The 25,532-nt window shown below is 33.2% G+C and overlaps 2 protein-coding genes and 1 long non-coding RNA gene across 3 annotated transcripts; all 3 read right to left on the reverse strand.

Annotated features, from left to right (window-relative positions):
• Nucleotides 1-5,599: 5,599 nt before the first annotated feature.
• Nucleotides 5,600-7,876, reverse strand: LOC130739547 (uncharacterized). The gene is made up of 3 exons (XR_009019887.1): nucleotides 7,463-7,876; nucleotides 7,181-7,250; nucleotides 5,600-6,953 (listed from the first exon to the last, which is right to left on the reverse strand). It is a non-coding gene; the product is annotated as an uncharacterized LOC130739547 (long non-coding RNA).
• A 2,157-nt stretch (nucleotides 7,877-10,033) lies between these two features.
• LOC130739548 (uncharacterized) lies at nucleotides 10,034-13,640 on the reverse strand. The gene is made up of 3 exons (XM_057591872.1): nucleotides 13,412-13,640; nucleotides 10,974-11,179; nucleotides 10,034-10,629 (listed from the first exon to the last, which is right to left on the reverse strand). The coding sequence occupies exons 1-3, from the start codon at nucleotides 13,511-13,513 to the stop codon at nucleotides 10,362-10,364; spliced, it is 576 nt and encodes a 191-aa protein (XP_057447855.1). The 5' UTR covers nucleotides 13,514-13,640; the 3' UTR covers nucleotides 10,034-10,361.
• An 8,911-nt stretch (nucleotides 13,641-22,551) lies between these two features.
• LOC130739549 (ethylene-responsive transcription factor ERF118-like) lies at nucleotides 22,552-24,801 on the reverse strand. Its single transcript, XM_057591873.1, has 3 exons — nucleotides 24,645-24,801; nucleotides 24,233-24,440; nucleotides 22,552-24,143 (listed from the first exon to the last, which is right to left on the reverse strand). The coding sequence occupies exon 3, from the start codon at nucleotides 23,946-23,948 to the stop codon at nucleotides 22,956-22,958; it is 993 nt and encodes a 330-aa protein (XP_057447856.1). The 5' UTR covers nucleotides 23,949-24,143; nucleotides 24,233-24,440; nucleotides 24,645-24,801; the 3' UTR covers nucleotides 22,552-22,955.
• Nucleotides 24,802-25,532: the final 731 nt, after the last annotated feature.

The following is a 25,532-nucleotide window of genomic DNA, read 5'->3' on the forward strand; positions in this document are numbered from 1 at the left end:
GTCGAGCGGCCGCCTTGCATGGTTTATTATATGGAGCGGGGCGCTTAACTTTAGGTTGCCCCGTAAATTGGACTTTCACATTTATGCAATACTTCACCCTTGCGTTGTGTAGATGTGGTTGGTCTTGGTACTAGTTTTTCGAATGACACTTGGTGATTTGAGTTGGGGAGTCACTAACCAATTGTTCATAGGTTCCGAGAGGTAGTCTTCCCAACTACCGGAACACTATTATCACTTTAAAGGAATCTATATATATTAGAAAAGAACAACTTCTAGCATGACGTGTCGCTCTCACAGGCCAAGTTAGTGACGTGTCGCTCCGAGATTAATTCTCACTTAATTATTTACACGTCAGCTTTTCCACCTATTAATTCTCATTTAATAATTTACACATCAGCTTTTCCACCTTGGCCCTATTTGCCACATTAAATTTTAGATTTGATTAGGATTTAGGTTGTTTATTTCTTGATTTAATCTTAATTTATTTTTAGAGCATTAATTAATTTTTATGGTATTTTTATTGAATTTTCAGATTTTTAATTAATTCTGAATTTTATGAGTTTTTATTGTGATTTGCTAGATTTTGATAGTTTTTATCTATATTTATTTAGTACCTTTTTAAATTTTAGATTTGATTAGGATTTAGGTTGTTTGTTTTTGAAATTCTAGATCCCTTAGAACAAATGTCCTGCACGATGCTGGGACAATCGATTAGAACATCATACAACTGAAAGACCTGAACACAAAACAACAAACAACTAAAAGGAAACAAGACACAGGAAGTTGTTAACCCAGTTCGGTGAAACTACACCTACGTCTGGTTAGCTTTCGCCCAATGAAAAGGAATTCCACTATCTCAAGAACTAGGTATTACAGACCCACATGAACACATCAAGTTCATTGTTCTTAACCTAATCTACCCAGTGGTATTCTACTTAGAACCACAGCCTAAGTATGAGAGCCCCTCTCACTTTTCCTCAATCACTGCCACAGTGATTGGTGAACAACAATAACACAGAGTTTGTTTGACACTCAAACACAACACAGAACTCAGTCTCACTTTATAGAATCAGTGAGCAAGACGAGTTCACAACTAGCAAAGACAAAGAACAACTTACACTCTTAAGAACACTTGATCTTCAAGGTAATTCTCTCGATCAACTTCAAGCTTCAGGTCTTTGTCAATATATACTTCAGCAGAGGCGGCTAGGGTTTATTTGGGCTGAAGAACACTTTGATCCAACTCATATCAGCAGAGAATCTTTCAAGGTCTGATATGAGTGATCAACAAGTAAAAATAGAAACAAATCTTTTTAATCACAGATTTGCTTCAACAATAACAACCCGCAACTGGCTCCCAACACACAGTTACTTGACCTTCAAGTAAGCACAGATCATACCATAAAGCATAACCACAAGGGACCCACTTGCATGCCAGCAGGGGCGGATGTCCTGGCCTTCATCAAGGCAGATGTCACAACATCGGCTAGGACATCAGGTTGTTTTTAACAAAATTGATGACAACAAAGGAACAACAGTTTTTATGTATCTTTGTTAGAAAAGAAGAACTTCTAGCATGACGTGTCGCTCTCACAGGCCAAGTTAGTGACGTGTCGCTCCGAGATTAATTCTCACTTAATTATTTACACGTCAGCTTTTCCACCTATTAATTCTCATTTAATAATTTACACATCAGCTTTTCCACCTTGGCCCTATTTGCCACATTAAATTTTAGATTTGATTAGGATTTAGGTTGTTTATTTCTTGATTTAATCTTAATTTATTTTTAGAGCATTAATTAATTTTTATGGTATTTTTATTGAATTTTCGGATTTTTAATTAATTCATAATTTACACATCAGCTTTTCCACTTTGGCCCTATTTGCCACATTAAATTTTAGATTTGATTAGGATTTAGGTTGTTTATTTCTTGATTTAATCTTAATTTATTTTTAATTTATTTTTAGAGCATTAATTAATTTTTATGGTATTTTTATTGAATTTTCGGATTTTTAATTAATTCAGAATTTTATGAGTTTTTATTGTGATTTGCTAGATTTTGATAGTTTTTATCTATATTTATTTAGTACCTTTTTAAATTTTAGATTTGATTAGGATTTAGGTTGTTTGTTTTTATGTATCTTTGTTAGATAGTTTCTGTTAAAAAATCTTCCTAAAAAATATTGTTTTTTATATAGAGTATCAATATCAATCTATATTAGAAAATAAAAAGGGTTAGAAGAGCAAAAAAAACCTTCATACGTTCTCTATCTCCAAATACTCACACAATTTTCTCTATTTCTCCCTTCTTCATCTCAACCATGGCAAACCTCAAATTATATATGCTTCAAAAACAACATGGACCTTCACTTCAATTAAAATTTTCATTATAAATTTATCCCCATCACAATTGAGAATTTTTTTTTATGGTTACCGAGGGAAATCACAATTGAGATTTGAGAGTGCATGTTCTTCAAACTCAAAAACGAGTTTCTCACTTCTTGCTTCAGCCTCTTTGTTCCAGGTATGTAAAAAACAATGCTTTGTGGCTTTGTAGACTAAGAATTGTTATCACTCAAAAGTCAAAGGCATATCATTTTCCTCATATCTCTGGTAGTCCTTCTTCTTCAATTTTAATGATTCTTTCATGTAGTTCTAGAAGTGTCTTTTGTTCGCCAAATCATGTTTTAACCCATTCTATGTTTCATTATTATTGTTTTGTAATGTTCATGTATTAATGTGTTTGTTGATAAAAAAAATTAACATTGATAGATGAACATCCCATTTATTTATTTTTCATTGTTATGTATATTATTTCAACATTTATCTATTCTCACTGGTCATGAAAGGTGAATTGTTTTCCATCTGTTCTCACTTTTTAAGGGCGGATTAAAAGTTTCTTTGATGTTGTAAGCTTATGAATTAGGCTAACCAGATCTTACTGCAGTGTGTTATCCAAATCTTAAGGTTAATGGCCATAAGTACGTACTTTAATTTGAGGCATGTACTACTAACAAAGATTGAGATATAGGTGCATTTGAATGTATGTGAACATTTATACAAACATAGTCTTAGTTTGTGCATATAAAATAAAAATCAGAAAAATTCACTAAAAATACCATAAAATTTAATTAATACTCTAGAAATAAATTAAAAATAAATTAAGATAAAATCAAGAAATAAACAATCTAAATCCTAATCAAATCTAAAATTTAAAAAGGTATTTTTTATGAGAAAATAATTAACTTGAGATCAATAAAAAAAATATTGTGCATATAAAACAATAGAAAATATATATTTTTTAATTAATCCAGGTATGTGGAAAAGTAGTGTGATTCATTTCACCTTGCAATTTAGATTTTTTCATAGTTTTGGTGAGATTCTTCTACAACTGAATACCTATAGGTTAGTGTTAATTTGGAATTGCCAAATCCTATTGCTAGGTTGCCTTTTTTTTTTTTTTGGAATGGTGAATTTTCTTTAGAATTTTATGGTCCCTTATTTGGTTAAGCTAAATCTTGAGAACATTTATTTGTTTGCATATGAACTTTTTGTTGTATATTTTATTAATATTTCAAAAGATTTAAAGTGAATTTAAATTAAAAATATTTATCTATTTATGATTGGCATCCCGTTTATGTTTTCAATTAAAATATTGATTACATGGTTAATATGTTACCATTCAATATTTCCCTCTATGTTCTTATATAAGTTTTCTTTGTGCCAAACGTTACCTTTCCTCTCATAATGTACATGGTAAAAGGTTTTCAATTCCCGTGAAAAACATACCGCCAGTCTACCAGCACCTTTCATAAGTTTTAAACCATATAGTTACATATTCCCTGAAGAGTGTTAATTAATTTTTATCGTATTTTTATTGAATTTTCGGATTTTTATTTAATTCAGGGTTTTATGAGTTTTTATTGTGATTTGCTAGACTTTGGTAGTTTTTATCTATCTTTAATTAGTACCTTTTTAAATTTTAGATTTGATTAAGATTTAAGTTGTTTATTTCTTGATTTTAGCTTGGATCTTTTATTTTTTTTGAGAGTATTAATTAATTTTTATGGTGTCTTTATTGCCTTCCACCAATAAAAAATAAGTTTTGGAAGTTTTTTGAGTAGATATAAATGAAAGTGACCTCGATAATAAAGAAAAATATTGGAAAGTAGGAAAATTTTTTAAATGCTACAAGGGTAAACATGGAGAGAGAAAATTAATGTTGCATAGATATTGTAAAGTGACTTATATTTTGGGACAAAAAAAACTCACAAAAAGTGACTTATAATAGGGGACGGAGGGAGTATAAATGACGAGGAGAAATTTCTGTACCTAAAATTCATTTCCAAAACAAATCTATCTTGGCTAATTTGAAAATTTTAAATCTATATTGATTTATGAAATTTATAAGATTTTGTTTCTCTGATAAATGAGAATCCATTGAGTAAGATGATTTGCATCTAAGTCTGCTCTGAAACCTAAAAGCGATTGTTGTTTGTATTTGCGTATAATTTTCAATTGTAAGTTTTAATTTTAAAGTACTATAATGCTATCTACGTGAGATTTTGTTTTATATAAAAAGTATCATTATACTTTTTTTATACAATCATTATATTCTAAACTAATTAATTGATATTATTTTAATATAATAAATTTAATATAATTAACTTTAGTATTATTTTCAAAATTTAAAGAGTGTATATTTATATAAGTATATAACTATAATAATTTGATAGTAAGAAAAGTACGAGGAATACAAAATATTAATACATATGGACTATAAAATTATGACCTGAATTTATTAGTGCTAACAAATTAGAGTTACGAGATCTCACGGGGAGAAACATTTTACATGAAAATGAAAATTTGTACGAGTTAAAAAAATAAAATTCATTTTCTATAACTTAAGTGTATTTTTAATAATTTAAAAAATAATTATATATTTATGTATTGTTATATATCTAAAACACAAAAACATTACCCTTTATGCAACACGAGTATACATCTTCACAAACAAAATTCAGTTATACCTCACATGCAAAAATTAAAGCTTTTGGTTTATTAACTTCTGTGTTTTTCAAAATTTGTGCTCTTTAAATATCTACATCTTTATTATGATTATTCTTATATTCTTAGCATCTTAAATATTTATAATTTAAAATATGAATCGATATATCAAATACAATAGACATATTCCCCGTGCAACGCGCGGGTAAAAAATCACTAGTATGTATTTGTGCAGAAAATAATAAGAATAAAAAATTTATTGTTTTCTAAATGAAAAAAAATCTCTCTTCTTACCGAGAACGCGTAAATCAACTGTTGTGAGGCTAAAAATTAATTAGTCAAATTTAAGTTCAAAAAGTTAATTTGGGATTGTCTAAATCAAATGATAGGGTGGAAGAGAATTTCATCCGGTACTGAAATATTTTTTTGGATAATTTCGAGAAAAAAAATATTGATATATTGGTCATGGATGGAAGAGAGGCCAGCACTGCACTGGGCAAAAAAGTGCATATCGATGAGTAAATTGTCTTCACTAGCAAATGTGGTGAAGAAGAGTAGATTTGATGCCAAATCCAAAATACTAGAAGACAAGTTATGTACCAGACTACGACACACTGCCAACTTTTTATTAATTAGATATGTCTTCTTCACCACCACATAATGATACATATACATGGCTCTTTGGTAGTACCAGAATACGAGAACAACCCTTGTTTTATTCTTTGGGTATCTAAATAGTAAATATATACTGCCAATAGGTAAATTAAAAACTCACACTATGCCACCGCCGGCGCCAAACATTGGGAGGGACAGAGTTATTTGGGGCCTTACGAGTGATGGTAGCTTCTCATCAAAATCAGCTTATGATGCCTTGAGCACCTCGCAAGTGAGCACCCAGTCGAGGGAGTGGAATTATGTGTGGGGTTTGAAGGGCCCATTCAAGGTCTGCAACTTTGTGTGGAGACTTCTTCATAATGGGCTTTGGGTTAACTACAGACGCTGGCAATCGAACCTGACGACCACACCGACGTGCCCGCTTTGTGATGAAGCTGATGAAACTCCTCTTCATCTATTCCGGGATTGCTCTAAGGTGAAACCGCTATGGTTGCATTTGATTGATCAGCAGCATATGAGTGAGTTCTTCGCCGGTGACCTGAAAGTTTGGGTAATGAGGAACCTGCAATCGAATTGTCTGCACTCGATGGGCAGGAGTGGCCCTCCAGAGTTCGCTCTCCTTCTTTGGGCCATCTGGAAGTCGCGTGCTAATTTTGTCTTCCAGGGAACTCCGTTTGATTTAAGGTGCATGATACCTATGGCCATGAAAACAAAGCTGGACTACGCTCATAGCTTGCGTGTTCTCCAAGATCCAGTCGCGGCTAGTGCTCGTCGTTATGAGATGATTCAGATTGGTTGGAAGCCCCCGCCGGATGCTTGGCTAAAATGCAATACTGATGGCTCTGTTCGTGGTCCAACCAATTCGGCGGGTTGTGGAGGTGTGTGTCGCGACCACCACGACAACTGGGTGTTTGGTTTTAGCAGAAATCTGGGCTCTTCTAACGTTCTTTCGACTGAGCTCTGGGCGATCTTTACCATGGTGACTCTTGCCTGGGATAGGGGTTGGCGTAGGATCATGGTTGAGAGTGACTCTCTTGTTGCTGTGAATCTGATAAATGAGGGTTGTGCTATCCTTCACCCGTACGCGTCCCTTGTGAATCAGATTCGTGTCTTCCTGGCTCGAGATTGGAATGTTGTTTGTGTTCATATCCTACGTGAGGCGAACCAAGTTGCAGATTGTCTGGCAAATGAATCTCATGTCCTCAGTTTGGGGTTGCACTGCTCTGAGACCCCTCCTCCTAGCTGCTTGAATCTTTTGTTTTTTGATCGGATGGGAATCACTTTCCCTCGCACTATCTTAGTATAGTTTCTTTTCTTTTCCGGGCATAGCCCTCCATGTAACCAAAAAAAAAAAAAAAAACTCACACTATTAGAGAACTAACCTATAATGAATTTCATCCAAATCAGACTTATTAGAGATGAATGATCCCAATTTGTTAAGGACATAAAAGGAAACATATGGGAGAAATATTATTAATCAAGATGAAAAAAGGTTACCAAATTAAGGTAAAAGGATGATCACACTGAACGTGCATTGTAAAGGAGAATTGTCTCTTACCAATTTTAATCTATCATCCAACTCTTTGTCGTGACAGTGAGGCAAAGCAAAGTTCTGATATATATGATCTCTGCATTTGCATAAAGAATGGCAAAATATATAATTGCTTTGATATTATTACAGCTGAAAAGGCATGAATCTCTGCCTTTCTTATTACATAATCATCTACTAGTCTTTTCCAGCTTCCTCTTCTCAACTCAAAACAAAAACAAAAATTAAAAAAACAAAAAAAATTAAAGGATCCAAGCCAAGCCCCATACTACAATACAAAAAAATCCTCACCAGAAAAGATTCCCTCCAATATTGAACTTCTATTACCAGCTTCATGATGATCATCACCTGGATCCTTATAAAAAAAAATTAAAATGCTTGTATACAATTAACATTAGCAAAATACCTACGTTTTCCCCTCATATTCTGCAGCTAGAGAGAAAATGATGAGAAAAACGAGGGTATTTTGGTAGAGCTTTACACAAAAACATATAAACTACTAAAAGATAACAATTTTGGAAGATTGAATAATTGAAGAGATGAAAGAGATAGATTGGAATGAGAGTTCTACTACTAGTCGGTGCATGTCGGATAGACAGTGAAAATTCACAGTGAAGTCAAGATCACGATAGACAATCACAAAATCTAAAAGAAGTAGCTTGTGACCAAGGTGATTTTGGCCGAGTGATTCTTCGCTGTATATCCAACCGTACACTTAATTGTGGAGAGGATCCGGACAACTGGGCACTTTTCTTTTGCTTTCATCAAATCCCTTTTGGGATCCTTTGTTTAGACCAAAAGTTCTTCCACTGAAGTACTTACGCAACAGATCCTCCTTGCTTTTCTTATCCACTGCATTATTGGATGGGAACACACGAATAGCATCAACTTGGCAACAGAGCAACACCGTGACCATCAGAAGCACCATCAAAGAGAAGTAGAGAACTCTCCTTCTGCAAACAAACAACATGGCCGTACAAAAAGCCACATAAAAATTGACCCCTTTGTTTCCTCTCTTGATCTCAATGCTCCCAAACACAACACAAAAACTGAAGTTTGTCGAATTGTTACATGAAGGGTAATAAAAGTGGATCTCCTAGTACGGATATGTAGTTGAAAAGAAGAAAAGTACAAAATGGGGAGCTTTTGGAGTTTGATATTTGTAGAGGGAATGGTGTTTTGTTGTGTCTCTGTCCGTGGGAGTGTGAACTGTGAAGCGGTTGTGTGTGTTGGTGTTGGAGATTTTCTTTTCTTTTCATTCATATAAGATGCGACTTTGAGAGATCAGCAAAAAGCTAAGACTAACAAGAGAGTCAATTGACGGCTAGTTTACCAATAAGTCTAGCTAGCTTAGTCGGTAGATAGCGTCGGTAGATAGCGAAACTCCTTAAGTAATTAGTCTCATAGTTGTTAGTTACCCTTGAATTTTTAACCGAGTTTAAAAAAGAGTGTGAAAATAAGTGTAGCTAACATTATTTTAGAGTGGGGGAGTAGAGTAAGAGATATAAAATAGGTCGTGGACTCGTGGCCACCCCACGTTGGCCCACGTGAAGAAAAACGCGCAATGCACGGTAATATGAATGATCATTATATATTCATTTTCATTAATTATTAGGTCCTTGCCATAGCAACCTATCACCATCGCATTCAATAATTTTTTATGACTAATAATCGCACTGTATTATTATTCTTGGATTGTTTCTTTGACAGCAAACTATGGTCTTCATTCATCAGTACTAAAATGTTGACTTCTTGCATTGTTAATGGCGTGGGAAGACTAACTACAAGTGTTAAGGTAAGTCCCTTACAAGTTGCAAAGTTTGCATTATTATATATACTCTCCCGTTTCAATATAACAGTCCACTTAGTGAAGATGCACACATATTAAGAATGCAATAATTTTGTTAATCTTTTAAAACATTATATGTATTTTTCTATTTTACCCTTTAAAATGCATGATTATCTCTCATCATTTATTTTACTTATAAGGGCATTATATAGAAAAACATCAATTAATGCTACATTGGAATTATAAGTGGACAGTTATTATGAAACAAAAACTTTCTGTCTAAGTGGACAGTTATTTAGAAACGGATGGATTAGTTCATATTTTATAGCTCAATATCGTTACCATATCTTGATTGATTGCAACTACATTTAGTCAAATAAGGGTATGTTTGAATAAGTGTTATCTACTTATCTATGCTAATAGGTGTTAACATTTATTTCAAGGTGTTAACATTTATTTCAATCTAAGAAGTGAACATAACTCTTATTATGAATTGAGATGAAAGTGATTTCACTTTAATTCAACTAGTATACAAACACACTTTAACATTAAAAAAAACACATAAGTCATTCACACATTAGCCCATATATGCAATCACTAATTTTATTTTATTTTGTAGATAATGGCAATATTTTTCAAAGCCACTCTAAATGAAACTGCTACTGTCTTAGATATTCTCCATTCACAAATTCAGAAATCTAGTTTAGTCAAAACGTGCAAGTAAACAAACAAAACAAACATCGATTCAAGATCGGATCTAAGTTTAAACCAAGGAGAGATGTTCAAATATTTGGGCCTCCCAATATTTGTGAGAAGATCCAAATGTGAAATCTTTGATTTTGTTAGAAAAAAAGCTCAAATTATGGAAACCAAAATTCTTATCTCAAGCAAGTTGAAGAGTTTTGATTAAGCCTCAATTGGTCCCCACATATATTATGAGCTGCTCCATGCTTTCTCTCAGATTATGTGAACACATTTAAGAGATGATTAGTAAATTCTAATGGGGCAGTAAAAAATGGTGAAAGGGAAATTCATAGAACTCAATTGGAAGATATTTGCAAACAAAATGTGTGTATGGGGTTCCGTAATTTTCATGCATTTCATATTGCTGAAACATAGGCTGAAACATTTTACACACCTCCAATATGATGATGTTTACCTAAAAACTGATAACATGCTTCCACCAAATTACTACTTAAAAGACCCTTTTTACCTACTCCTTTGATATATATATATAGCTATAGCCTGCCCCTGACCAGTAATATCCACTGGAACAACACTAGTTAACCAAGTAAAAACAAACTCAACACCACAGTTTTTCAAAGTACTGACGACCCTAGAGACATTCGTTGAAATGAAGATTGGAGATTCTAAATCTGTTAACATTTCGTCCATCGCCCATCATGCATATCCTGTCATTCCAACTGTGGAGCTCACCCGATTTGCCTTCTGAGAAAGTGGTGTAGTTGTTGCCTTTGTGAAGTACATGTAGTAGTATACGTTAAGAATCATGGTCGCAACAATGAAAACTGCTGCAGTAACGAAGATACCTTTCCTCAAGGATTCACAGGAGAAGTTCTGCGCATAAATCATTCCCCGGTATTTGGTGTGATAGGCATTCTTCGTTGCACCTGCTATCAAACATGACTCTGCGACCAGAAAAGTGGCCCTGGGAAAACATAAAATGTAACAGCTGAAGCTCAAGCAATTCACTAGTACAGAGAATGAACGATCTTATAGATCCACCACAATCATGTTGCATTCTATAAGTAACATTTCCAAGTTAGAGTTTCCTTAAAGCAAATCTATAGCAAAAGGGTCCAGGGATTATGCATAAATCAATCAATTAAACCATTAGAGATGACAAAAATAATGAAAACCATACAATAACTACTTGAGTCATGAACAAGTAGACATCAGAAAAAGCATCATTCTTACCACAACAATTTGGCTTATTCAAAATCAGTGATCAGCTGAAACAGAAATTGTTGTGTATGAATCCAGAATTCTTACCAAGAAGACATAAAATATATAATGGACCACGCTCGATTTCCCCCAGGTGTTAAAGGCCTGCCGAAGCACATGCATTTTGTTACTCCCATAAGCAGCGATTCACTTGAAAGAAGAAACAGAAAAGCTCCCACTCCATAACCAGTTGCAACATCTGAACTGTAGACACAGTATGTTTCATTTTTCCCTTCAACTTGGTACATAGTTCCCTGTCAAGCAAGAACACAGAAAAGGAGACAAGTTAGTGCAAATTAATAAGAATATTAATAACAAGTAAACATAGGCACTGAACATTATATCATAATTGTCTGCTAAATATTAACTGAAGGATAGGGGAGGCATATGCAGTCAAAACAATGAGTGTAGACTTCCTTATGCATATGTAGCTATGCTTTATAAGGTCATAAAGAAAGAACCCTGGACAATTCTAGTTTCACTCACTGCTGTCATACCACAAACTTAATTACACAATCAAGCTAATCATCGTCCTGTTACATATTATTTCTTTCACTTCTGATGAGTGTATGAAAATCTTTCCCTGGAATCATGACACCAAAAATGATCTCTGCAAGAGTACTTTTCCGTTTCTTTTACACGAAATGCATTGCCTTTGAGAAGGATAGTTGTTTACAACAAGCCATCAAAGATAAGCAAGCATTACCCATCCAGAATGGAACCACAAAAAAAGATGTTAAATCTCCCTTACAGAATGCCATCTGTGAACACCTCACTGAATTCATCATTTAACACCTATGAACTATGAAGCATAGACACTTCTTTAGGTTTTGGATGTCAGACACACTTCTTGACACTGGTACTCGTGCAACCCGTGTATCCTATTAAAAAATGTTTTTTTTTTATCAACTAGGATATTATTTGCATGTGTCGCCAGAAAAGGGCTCTTATGGTTATGGGTGCTTTAATGGGCTTTAATGGGGGTCTCAAGTCTCAACAATGAGATTGCCAGTAAAATCATTAACTGGTGGCTATTGAGTTGGAAAGGATGTATGATGAGCAATAATCGCAGCAATTACATGCAATCCAATTCTCAAACCCCGCCTCAAGCTCACAATCACACAAATGAAGCTTCCAAATTAAAGAAACTCACGGGTACAAACACTGAAAAGGCAAGGCTATGTTTCAATCAGGAAGAAAACATTACTCCTGAGTCCTGACACAGTTGTATGCAGCTACAATCCATTCACAGAAATGAAGCTTTAGGAGACGCGAGCTTTCCAAAAATCACAAGGCAGAACTCTGATAATTGTTGGACCTTGAAGACAAGGTCCTCGTTGATGTTGCAGTGCAGCACTTGGAAACACTCAACATCCTTTCAAATGGAGCCATACAGTGTAGATTGGAAAAGATAATGCTTATCTACTGAATATTAGAATTAAAGATAAAGGCTAGGACCAGCAGTCAAGTGTCTTCTTATCTTGTTTTCCAATACACAGCTGTAAGTGGGCTCAAGTCATGTATTGTGGCATGATGAATTAATTAATCAACTAAAACTTTAGTTCTTATCAGACACAACACATAGCTGATCTGAATCATAATGACAGACTGAATAAAATTTACCCAACTACTCGAAATTTTGTGAGAGTATGATCCATTTGGACAGCAAGAATATCCAAATTCTTGCTGCATAATACATGTTTTAGATTCACCTAAATGTTTTTCTGTACAGCTAGCATTCATTTATGAATTCAACCAGAAAGATGTGATGAATAAATCATATGCTCTGTACCTAGCTACCTCCTTAAAGCCAATGTAGGATTGCAGAGAATCAGCTTTGGCATTTTCAATGACACAAATGAATGGTGTTACTGAAATGAATACGCAGAAAGTCCAGCATTTTTATCTAATCTAGCACCTAGAGTTTTGCACGCTTCTTTTATTTTTGAAACTAGTTTTGCAAGCTTCACTACCAATGCAAACTAGATATCGATTTTATGATTCAGTAACACCAAAGGTAAAAAAAACCATTGATTCCATCTTCTTCGGGGAAGACAGCAGGGGTAAATGCATATGAGGATGTAGTAAACAAATCTCTTTCCGTCGTTCGAACATGAAAAGGAAATTTAACAACCACATGTCAATTTTTCACCTGTAACAAAATTTTGATAAACTGGAAAGTGAAGAAGAACAAATGAAATTCAGAATGGTATTGCTATGTATGGAATGCTACATTTGCAGAAGTATCTAGGTTAAACATTCTCCTGATTTCAATTCTCTTATACCACCAAACCATTGTTTCCAAACAAGTTGAATAAAACCAAAATAAGCCTAGCTAGCATTTTTCTTATCACATTCACATAGATCTACATGAAATTGTAAAGCTATGATGCAATCAATCATGTGTTTGAAGAAAGACAAACAACAAGTGACCAAAAGAAGCTTAGCTATGAAAGTTGAATAAAAAAGAGAGAGAAGTGGCTTACGACGCTTCGTCTTCGCTCGGCGGCAACGGCGAAACCAAATGCAACCAAGCACAAAACCACCGCCAAAAGGTGGACGAGAGTGGAGCCTCTTCCCTCGGCCATCCCTAGCCGCCGCGACTGTGAGAGCTTCCACTAGTTAGTTACTGAGTGGAGTGGAAGACAGTGAAACAAGGAAAGTGTGAGAAAAAGAAAGTGTGAACGAACGAAGTGACTAGTTTCTTGTTCTACTTTATTTATTTTATTCGCCGTCTAATGTTTAATGTTAATGTGACTGTGAGAGAGAAAAGAAAGAAGAAAAAGTAATGTTACTCGTTACGATAAAGTTAGTTGTTGGAGAGAGGGACAGAGGAATGTTGGACCCACGGCCACGAGTGTACAAGGAGCGTGTCGAATACGCTCACTTCAAAAAGCTGTGTCACTGTGGGAAATATAAAAAGAATCTCATCTCAATTCGAGACTTGGAGTATATATTTTCTTAAGAAAACTAGTAAGTTATTTAACGTTTTTTTTATTTTTTTAATTATTAAACATAAATTAATATTTTTGTGATAAACAATTACAATATATATTTGTGTTTATAAAGTACATATAATATTCGAGATTATTTCAGCACATAGTTTTTTTTTAAATGTTTGATTATTTTTATGATAAATTTATAATGTGCCAATATTTTTAAGTTTCTTTTCATAACTAATCTCTATATAATATAGAAATTTATCATGATAGAAATAGAGAAAATTCTTTTTGGTACCATAGATATTTTCTCGTTAATTAGTGATATTATTTATTTAAATTTTGAAAAAATAATTTATACTTAAAGTTAATGTAAATTCATTAAGTAAGAATTTTTAAAAATTATTATTTTTGTTAGCATAGATATTTTCCCCGTTTATTAATGAAATTATTTATTTACACATTGAAAAACTAATTTCATACTATAAGTTAATTTAACTAACCCTAACTAAATGACGACATATATAACTAATCTATATATAATATAAAAAAATTAAAATTTATTATTTTAGTCAACATAGATATTTCCCCGTTGATTAATGAAAATATTTATTTAAACATTGAAAAAATAATTTTATAGTAAAATTTGATATAAGTTAACTCTGTATAAATGAAGATATAACTAATCTTTTTTTTTTGACAACAAAAGATGAATATTATTAATATCAAATGCAAACATGAGAACAACCCTCTCATGGCTAAATCATTTGAGATATAACTAATCTCTATATAATATAAAAATTCTTCATGTAAAATTTTTATAAAAATATTATTTTGGTTAGTATAGGTATTTTCCCATTGATTAAAGAAATTATTAATTTAAACATTAAGAAGATAATTTTATACTATAAGGTAATTTAATTAACTCTAAATAAAGGATGTTATAACTAATCTATATAGAATATAAAATTTCATAATGTATGAATTTTTAAAAAAGTTAGATTTTATTTAGCATAAATATTTTTCCCGTTGTTTCCCGTTGATTAATGAAATTATTATTTAAATATTGAAAAATAAAATTATACCAAAATTTAATGTAAATTAACTACGTATAAATGAAGATATAATTAATATTTAAATAATATAAAACTCCTCCATTAAGAAATTTATAAAAATATTATTATATTTACCATAGACATTTTTCCCGCTGATTTATGAATTTATTTATTAAAAAGTAAAAAATAAAACTAACTTTATACTAAATTTTAATATAAATTATGTATAAATAAAAATATAACTAATCTCCATATAATATAAAAATTAATTATGTAGAATTTAAATATTATTATTTTAGTTACGATATTTTTCCCGTTGATTTATAAAACTCTTTTTAATCATTGAAAAAATAAGTTTGTAGTAAAATTTAATATATAAATTAATAAAGATATATTATCAAAAAAAATTAATAAAGATACAATTAATCTCTATTTAGTATGAAATTCATTATATAGGAATTTTAAAAAAATAATTTCAGTTACCATATTTATTTTCTTGTTGATTTATGAAATTATTTATGCCCGTTGATTAAAAAAAATTATTATTTTTAGTTAGCATGTACATCAATAAGCTCTTCAGTGTTTACAATTCTCATAAATCATCCCATTACCGTCCAAGTCAGTCAAACGATTTAACAAACCATTTTGAACCACAAAATACATAACTCAAACAACATATTTAAACCAAACAACAAAATTAAACAGTTTTAGATGCTTAAAGAAAGAAGGTTGTAGCCTTGCCTATAACAGGTCTTGCCTAACGAAAGCAAAGTGACAGAAAAGCTGCTTTAATAGGTGCTCCCCGTTGATTAACGTGAAGCTTTGTATGACTTTTAGTGAAGACATCTAAGGATTTTAAAGCACATAAAAGTGCATTGGACACATTAGCCCTCCAAAAAGCGATTATGCAAAGCATATTGGCTAGTTTCTTGCTTTCAGAAGATGTAAAACTCAGTTCATAACATTAAATTTCCAAAAAGTATAAAATTTAAGCTTTGAGAATTCTTTAAAAGCCTTGTTGTCAATTAACAGCTACTTAAAGTTATAAATTTCAATTGCAAACCTAACATACTAAAAATCAAACAAAACCATACATGAAAGTACATTGGACACATTAGCCCTCCCTGGATGAAGGACATCAACAACCTACAGCACACACTTAAAACATAGGCTTAAATAAGTTTTTCGTCCCTAACCTTTACGAAATGCTTGGCTTTGGTCCCTCGCCGGAGTAAAGGTGGGTTTTAGTCCCTAACTTTTGTCAAAAGTTTTGGTTTTAGTCCCTCCAGAGCTTTGGGTCAACGCCGGAGCTCCGATGGCCTATGTGGCATTGCCACGTGGAATTAATGAGGCCAGGTGTTATTATTTAAAAAAAATAAAAAATTAACTCAATAATTAATAACACATTTAACCTAACTCAAACTCCATCATTCATCTGAGAAATTTATCCATCTCTTCATCATTCATCTTCAAATCACTTTACCTTCAATAACCCTAAACTCCAAATTAAAATCCCTAAATAACCCAAACCCCTAAAAGTAAAATCCCCTTCGTCTTTCCCATATCACAAAACTGAAAACCCTACCCACTAACCAGTGCCCTCTTCAAAAACCAGTGCTGCTACCCAAGCGCCATTATCTCAGGCAAAAAACCTCATGACCATAGTCTTCACCACCACCAAATTAGCCATTAATTTCCTTTTCCCAAACGCCAGATCTGATGAAATCGAACTATCGAAAGTTCGAAGCTTTGGAGAGTAGATCGAGCCAACCCTTCGCGTGTGGTTGTTTGTTCGATTTCAGAGGAAGAAAGGGAAGAGCAACAACATTCAGATCTGCAATGGTGATGCAGTGATGGTGGTGCGGTCTCGTCTTGATTTTGGGTTTCTCCATAACCCAAAAATTTCTGGGTTTCTTCCCAACCCAAACCTTGGGTCACTACAAAGTTAGGATTCGAAGATCTGAATGTTGTTGGTGTTCTCTGTTTGGCTCTAGTGTACCCTGCTCATGGTAGTTGTGTTCTGCAACTGGGCTGGGAGATTTTTTTTTTTTTTTTGAATCCTGTACTGTTTTTTTTTTCCTCTTGTAAATGGGTTTTTTAGCACCCTTACTGCAAATTTGATTGTTCCCGTGACATTTAAATTTTGTTTCTATGTTATACTTGAAGTTGTTCACTAAGTTGCTGTCTTCAAACTATATAGTCCGTGTTGTCTTAATGCTTAAATTATTTTCTTCTTTCTTCATAGTTGGATATGGATATACATAGAATCTGATGATTTCAAGCTCCTGCAAGTCAGAGAAGGGCTGGTAGTGGAGGTTTCATAGATGAAGACGAGAAGAAGAGGGCTGAATTGACCAGAAAGTCAAAAACCCTAATTAATTTCCTTTTTAAAAAAAAATAAAAAAAAAATAATAACACCTGGCCTCATTAATTCCATGTGGCAATGCCACATAGGCCACCGGAGCTCCGGCGTTGACCCAGAGCTCCAGAGGGACCAAAACCAAACTTTTTGACAAAGGTTAGGGACTAAAACCCACCTTTACTCCGGCGAGGGACCAAAGCCAAGTATTTCGTAAAGGTTAGGGACGAAAAACTTATTTAAGCCTAAAACATATACAGAAAAGATTACTAATCTTATCAGCATCTAGAGCCAAAGTAGCCTACACTTCTTAATTTTCTTACTAATCTAACCAGCATCTAAAGCCACCTCTAGTTGTTCCAACATTGTCACATATCACCCGAAGGCCTCAGCAGCTTAGAAACCAGATGCAAGTTAGTCTGCAAGAATAAGCTTACTATTTAGTATTTAGCTATAGTTTCCATGAAATATTAAGCAATGGTTGTTACAATCTCCAACCACCAGGATTGTGAGGAGAAAAAGACGCAGATAGGAAAGAAGAGCAACATTAGATGACAGCTATTTAAATAAATGTTGGATAGAGTGAGAAATTCATTGTTAATTGCAATGCATTATTCATGAACTAAACAGATTCCTCTTCTTAATCTTCTCATTCAGCAATGCTTCTACATGCTATTTGGTGAGAATGTCAGAGAACCAAACAAAGAGTTCTACGAATAGAATGACAATAGAGAAAAAAAACACTATATTTGACTTGAATATAATATTTGACTATTGACATATATCTAAATGATTGAAACTATTTTTCTTGTCCTCAAAGTTAGAAATTACACGTTGAAGTTGCAAGCATCTCGCATTATATGTAGAAAGAAAGGGTTATCCGTCTTGGTTCTTAATGGATTAATATCATCATGTTCTTTAAAATAATTTAGTTGTGGATGGACTTTTACTTTAGAATTGAAATGAGCCTTATTAAATGCTCAAGGAGAAAGTCGAATCAGTACCAAGGAACTCTTTAATTTTAGACCCATAAATAAAAACAGCATTAACAACATCCCCAGCAGCAAGGAATGTATTCAACTGATAGTAAAAAGTAGGAAATACAGAACAATTATAAATCAAGAACAAAGTAGAAGGGATATTATTCAATGGGGAATGAAGGAAGCCAGCAGATTATGCACAATGGAAACCAATTGCAATATATATACTATCTAATTCACCATAAGGAAGATATGATCATTGGAAAATAGCTAACAATCATAGCTCACCTGTATCAGAATGGTTATTTGAAGCAGCTCCACTCGGAGATCTTAATAGTTCGCATCCAATTTGTTTTGGACTCTATTCTTCTTCTTGCTGATCATCTGTAGATATCAAAGATAAATGTCAGTCAATATCTATAAAAGTAGCCCAATTTGGGTTTTCAAGAACTTATAGTTCTGAAAAGCTAAAGTATGCTGGTAGTTTCCAACTTCAACTAAAAATCAACAATAGATCAGATTTGTATAATAGTATGGGTAGAATGAAATATTGAGATTTCAATAGAGTATAAAGACGAGTTTTTTCTAAAAAGCAGATTAGTAATAAAAAAAGTACACAAAATACATAGTATAGAGAGGCTTACTATGGTGATATAAACACAAACAAAACAACACATGATAGTAAACTTAACATTGGATCTTAGAGGATAATAAATCATGAAGAATAATCAAAATTTATACCATGATTTAAACTTAATATTCACAATTACAGCACATGATAGTAATATGTCATCATTGCAATTATTAGCATGAGTAGTTGAAGTGTTGAACTGTACATTATTAGCATGAGTAGTAGAAACAATACAATTGAAAGGGGGGAAAAGCTTTAGCAGCAAAAACATGTTAAAAAGCAAATGCAGCTTCTATCTTGAGAATGAACTAACCTTAGAGTTGAGGGATTCTGTTGGTAAAACCACGGGTGATCATATTTCGTCCCGTCAACCCAGAGATTCAGTTCTGTTGCGCAAAATAGAGAAAAGAAGAATCAGACAAAAAGAAACCAAAAGAAAGATATAATTATAAAGATGAAGTCCAATCAATACTAATATCTAATTTTCTCAATTTCAACAATACTAAAATCTAATGAAATGTGTTGAAACTGTGTAGCAATTTGCCAGCCTCCAACAGAAAAATTGTTTGAAATATATGCTTTAATCATTATAGAAGATTAGAACAAAATCCCATACATAAGAAGATGAAAACCAAGGATTGTAACGGAAAATCAAGAAAAAATTAAGCTCAAAACATTATATCTACGCATATTAGGCTTTTGAAGACTAATTTTTGCATAAATAAAAGAAGATAATAACTAAAATTAGAAAGGGACCTTGGTTATCAGTGAGATTCCCATCTCTAACCTGCAACGTATTTAGGAACACCGAACACCAATGAGATTCCCAATTCAAATCACAATGTAAAGGATATAAACTAAAAATGAAGGAGAAAACTTAAATAATCCAAAAATTTGAGAGAAGGACACGTAACCCAGTTAGGGTTTTTTTTCTTAGAGTATATTGATCTTTATCTTCACAAGAAAATATGTGATGTGATAGAAAAAGAAAAAAGATATAAATCTTAGATAATAATTATTGAATTTATTTTCTCGTTAACGTTAAATTCGACATGACAATTTCTAATTCTTCATTAATATTTCGAAATATGTGAAATTACGTTGTATTTACTCCAACGAAAAAATATACATGAACAATAGTGTAAATGCATGTCACATATCTCAAACTGCGAACGAATAAGTTAGAATTTCTCACATTTGACGTGTATGATTTTGACATTTTAACTTAATATACATATTTAAAAATCCAAAGAAACGCATAGTATGTGTAGTTCAAGTATTTTTTTCTTGTCGAAGGTACGTATATCAACATCCAAAGATTGTCCAACGACACTTACATCCGTGGGACTAAAATCCCAAAATGTGATTCTGTAATGCATAATCAGATACACAATTAAGCTTAAAACATGCTCACTCAAACTGATATAAGAAATCAGATAAATTAAGAAAAATCATACATGCTCTAAAATTCTAAGATCACCAGCACAATAACTTGGCTTTTCAAGTAGTAGTAAAATTGCAATTATGCACAACTACTCCACTGCAAATCATGTGTAGTTCAAGAATAAATCTACTTGTAGCTTATTGGGCTGCTTACAAAAACACTATACGTAAGAGACAATTAATATTTGGGTTTTTTAGTTTGTGTTATTGTTATTGTTTTTACGTTTGGCCCAGCCCGTATTCCTATTAACCCTCCCATTTTCAGCCTAGGCCGTATTGTTTTTTTCCACCCATATCTCTAAAATAAGGATTTTTTTTTGTCATTTGGCCACCCATCTCCACAGGGGAAAGGGGTCTCACGTGACTAATCTGGTTCGGAATACGGTAGTGATGTCCCTGACCACAAAAGTTTTAATTTTTTACCTCAAAGGGGATTGAACCCGGGCCAGAAACTTAGATGAAATCCCTTAAGGAAATACATATTCACCACTTGTGTCACCACTTGTGGTTCTAAAATAAGGATCTAAAAGTTTCTGGTAAGGACAAAAACCAAAAATAATTATAAAAGGGGGCTAAAAAACTTATTTAAGCCAAAATTACATTTTCATGTTAACATTAATTATGATTAAGAAATGAAAAAAGACTAAAACAAATAAAGATAAATATTATTAATTAAAAATAAATTATAAATATAAAATTATATATTTTAATATTATTTTGTATTCAATATATTTAACAATAATGAATGATAGCTCAACTCAAATAGTAAAAGCTGGTAGACATATGGATTGAGAGGGAAAAGTCTAAGTATTAACCTTATAGGACTATAGTTTATCTTTCTAATGTAAAAAAAAGTATCATTTACGATGTTCCATTCCCTACCTATTAACTCAAGTTTATAATGCACAACTTTAATAGAATCAATTTCATGTGGTATCAATTCGGTTGGCTGCTCTGGGTTTGTAAGAAATGAAGATTTTCTTCTCTTCTCTCTCACTTTTCTTTTACTTCTCTTTGTCAAATCAGACCTCTCTCTTACCCTAACTGACCCCTTTCCACTTGCTTACTGAGACAAGTAAGCTTTCTCATATTGAATCTTTCTCCACATAAGAAGGAGCCCATAACCTCAATAATTTCACTCTCTCCTTTATCTTTCATCTTACCTTCAGTTTCGCTTACTTTCTTTTTTATCTCTTTCTTCTCTTCTTTTTCCATCATATAATTCATCTTGTCTCTTAATTTTCTCTATTATTCTTCTATATCTATATGTGGATAATGTGTGCAAGACATTTTTCTACAAAGCTATGTTTTCTTTGTTTTCAACCGAACCTAACTCGTGAGTCCGACCTAACATAAAAATCGTCAAATGAAAACAAAAGTAGGATCCTACTGTATCTTTCCTTTTGGGAGTACTTAGCCTAGTTGCTTTTCGTATTTTCTTCAACTGTTAAATTCCTTTTTATTTCTTTTCTGATAGAGACCCTTTATTTTTCCATTGACAAAATTGAAATGGTTGGTATCAATATTAATTAAGGGGTGCCAATAAGGACATAGGGTGGATGGCTTATTGTGCAGTACACAGTACTATAGGCTAATGGTATACAGCTAGCGCAGCAGCAAAAGAAGGCTATCCCTCATAAGGGTACAAGATCTTTCCTTTCCTGCCGGTGGTTGACGATATCCTTCCATTGGAAAAAAAGTCACCTCACACAGCCTTTGCTTTGGCCCCCCACTTAATGGTTTAAACCACCAAATAGACTTAGTTACCTTTCAGATGTCGACTATTCTAAATACGAGATGCCGACAATTTCGAATATGAGATTTAGTTATAGTTAAAATTCTCCATCTCTTCTACAACATTATGCGAGAATCAAACTCAATAGCTATTGGTCCACTGCACACTCAATTTGTGTTGACAACTGAACTACTCCTCGTGCAGTGTTTTGGCCCCACTATACAGGTTTCTATTACTATTCTCCAAATTGAAATCTTATCTCCTCTGCCAAAACCACAGGACATGCCTCACTCTCCATCAAAAGGGAAACTACCAAATACTTCAGCCTGCTTTTTAGACTGGAATTTTGACAAAACTCTCTTTTTCAAAAGAAGCTAAAGGATTCAATGGTTTGTGACTATTAACACATAAAAAGAAACAAAATTCACACAGAATAAAAATTAAAGCATATGGTGGGTAGATAATAGTAGATTCAAATTATATATTCTACACTCAACTAAAGAAATTTCATGGATAATAATATAATTAGAGAGATCCTTGGACGGCTCCAATAGCACAACAAAACCCAAGGTATTCTTACATATGCCTCAAGAAACAAAATAAATTAAAACTCAACTTACAAAACAACTCTTCCAAGAATTAGATTCATCCTCGAGATCCAAGAAACTATAGCACTCTTAACTCTTAAGCAATCACACAAAACTTGTAAGTGTGTGTTTGGTTTCAAATCTGGAGAGGCCAAACGTGGATCCAGAAATATAAAAGCAACTATTTCTTGCTTCTGCAAACGTGGATCAGGGCCAAACATGGATCTGCATAAGTTTTCCAAACACACACTAATATAGTACTAGTAATCTAGGATAGCTCATTACTACATAGTTGCAAAATTTATTGGACCGGTATATTGAGGGATTCTTCAATCAAACCAGCAACATCATCAGCACCAAAGTCATCAAAATTAAAATCAGGAAGTTCACCTGAACCATCAAAACCACAGATTGGGATGTCTTTAAGGCCACCAACAAGATCATCAATATCATAGCTCTCGAAACCATCAATTGTCAACCAATCTAGTTCAACCTGAGATGGAGTGGCAGCACCACAAAGGGGTGGTGCTGGCATGTTCAAAAGACTCAAATCTGGCATTTCAAGTTCAGCCTTCAAAGTACTAGTCTCAACAGCTTCCTTGCTTGAAACCATTCCAATGTCAATCAAATTGGAAGCTGTGTTATCCAATTCAGCCTGAGAAGATGGTGATGCATGTGACAAGTCACTCTCTGAGTCATCCAAAGTAGCAGATTTGGAGTCTGATATAGAAGCTGCAGCAGAAGAAACACAGTAGTTGAAGCTATTCTTTTCAACAGAAACAACAACATTGTTCTTGTTGTTGTTCTCATCAGATAGAGCCTTGGCCATAACTTCAAATTCAAGCTTTTTCTTCTCATAGGCTTGGGAAGCTTCTTCAGCAGTGTTGTAAGTTCCCAACCATAGGCGCACACCCTTAAACGGATCACGAATCTCCGCAGCCCATTTCCCCCATTTCCTCATCCTAACACCTTTGTATTTGCAAGAAGGTTGCCTCCTCAATGTAGGGGTTTTGGCTAAAACCCTCTTCTTGTTCAGTCCTTTGCTGTTTGAACTTTCATTGCTGGTTTCATCAAGAGAGACAGTGTTGTTAGCTGAAACAATGGGGAGAGCAAGCTCACGCACCATTCTCTTCATTTTTCTAGGCTTCTTCTCAAAATGCTCTTCTTCATCAGATGAAGAATCAGTAGCATAAGGATCATCATAGATTATGCACAACTTTCTTGTGAGTGATGGAGTGTGCTTGTTCTTCAACTTCTTCATCTGATTAGCTGGTGGTATAGGAGGCTCAACCATAGTGAAAATTAATTCTCAAAACTCAAATCACCCCAAATTCCAAAACCCCTCAAAATACCCAAAAATTCAAATTTTTTTAAAAATCAAACAGAAACAAAATTTCAAGTGAGATAATACACTCTCAGAAAGAGTAAGGGATTAGAAAATGTTTTTATATGAAAGTCTCCGTAACAAACCATAATATTATAGCCATTCCTGGTAAAAATAGAAGAAAAAAAATCAGAATCACAAATCCAACAAAAGAAAAATTCAAAATATTTTGAAAAGTAAGAAAATTAACAAACCTTGTTATCCTCAATCGCATCGAAAATGCTCTGATGAACCCTGAGCAGATTAGCACACAAGAACAAGCAAAACCATAAACAAAATAGAGCTGCAACAGTGCTGCTCCAACCACTTCCAGATTAAACGACATAAATTTCTCTTCCTCCTCTGTTTGTTTTGGAGTTCGTCACAAAAATCACAGTCAAAAAGCACCAAAAGGAAGAGATGCTGCAAGAGATGAAAAGATTACAAATTTATGGCTACCCTTTACCTGTTACAAATTATCTAACACTACAAAATTAAAAATAGTGAATTTTGCACACGAAGGACACAAATCTCAATAGAAAACAATAAGAAACCAAACTTATATTTAAAAACATTACATGTGTCGAGAATCTAACCATGAAAGTTCATTGATAGCAGTAAATTTACCTCTGAGATTTGTCTTGCAGTCACTGTGACGGAAACACTCAAACCTTTTCTCTCTCCCCTGTTCTGTTTCTGAGTCAGTGCTTTCACACTGAAGACACTACCATATAGCAATTACCGTTTCAATCGTTACTTTATGAGAATTTGTCATACACTCATAGTCTCATACCCATTATACGGAACAGACAGGAATTAATTTACTCATTCTTTACTACAGCATAAATTAATTATATAGTACTCTAATTTGTACCAAAAAAATATTGTACTCTAATTACATTGCTAAATAATAACCTTTTGCACTTCTGAAAATAGGAACATATCACATAATTATTATTATTTTTGGTTAAATTGGGATACAATTATATGCATATATCTGATACACAAATAAATTTCAACCTTGATCAAGAATTTGGGTACCATTTAAAATCTAACGTAATAACTTTTTTATATATAACGGAATAAATTAATTAACTTTAACAGTGATATGAAAACATAATTAGATACCAAATTACATATTTTATTCCAAACTTAAATATTAATTAATACACAATATTTTTTGTTGTTGTCATGCTCCACAACAAATGTTTTTCTCGTATTCAAACTTGTATTCTCATTCTTATGGTATTTAGCCTGTTTACTACTAGAATAACATTATTTTTTATAATGATCGGAGGCCAAAGACAGAACTATACAACTCAAGAAACAGAGGTACATATAACATCATTCCTAAGATGAGGAAGATGAGTTCTGGGCACATGTTCACTATCAAAGCAAAGCTCTTGAACATTATGTCCAAGGTTAGCAAGATGGTCAGCACATTGATAAACTTCCCGAAACACATAATAAAAATAGACCTCCCAGTTCAGAGAAGTCAAATCAGAAATTGCTTGA

The sequence above is a fragment of the Lotus japonicus genome, chromosome 2 (assembly GCF_012489685.1).
Source record: "Lotus japonicus ecotype B-129 chromosome 2, LjGifu_v1.2".
NCBI lineage: Eukaryota > Viridiplantae > Streptophyta > Magnoliopsida > Fabales > Fabaceae > Lotus > Lotus japonicus.

Bases quoted from the DNA above. Each gene is read 5' to 3' on its own strand.
- LOC130739548 (XM_057591872.1), bottom strand. From the start codon at position 13,513: ATGGCCGAGGGAAGAGGCTCCACTCTCGTCCACCTTTTGGCGGTGGTT. The intron at 11,180-13,411 runs GTAAGCCACTTC...CTTGCTTGACAG, and splicing joins CCGAGCGAAGACGAAGCGTC to GGAACTATGTACCAAGTTGA. The intron at 10,630-10,973 runs GTAAGAATTCTG...ATGTTTTCCCAG, and splicing joins ATATATTTTATGTCTTCTTG to GGCCACTTTTCTGGTCGCAG.
- LOC130739549 (XM_057591873.1), bottom strand. From the start codon at position 23,948: ATGGTTGAGCCTCCTATACCACCAGCTAATCAGATGAAGAAGTTGAAG.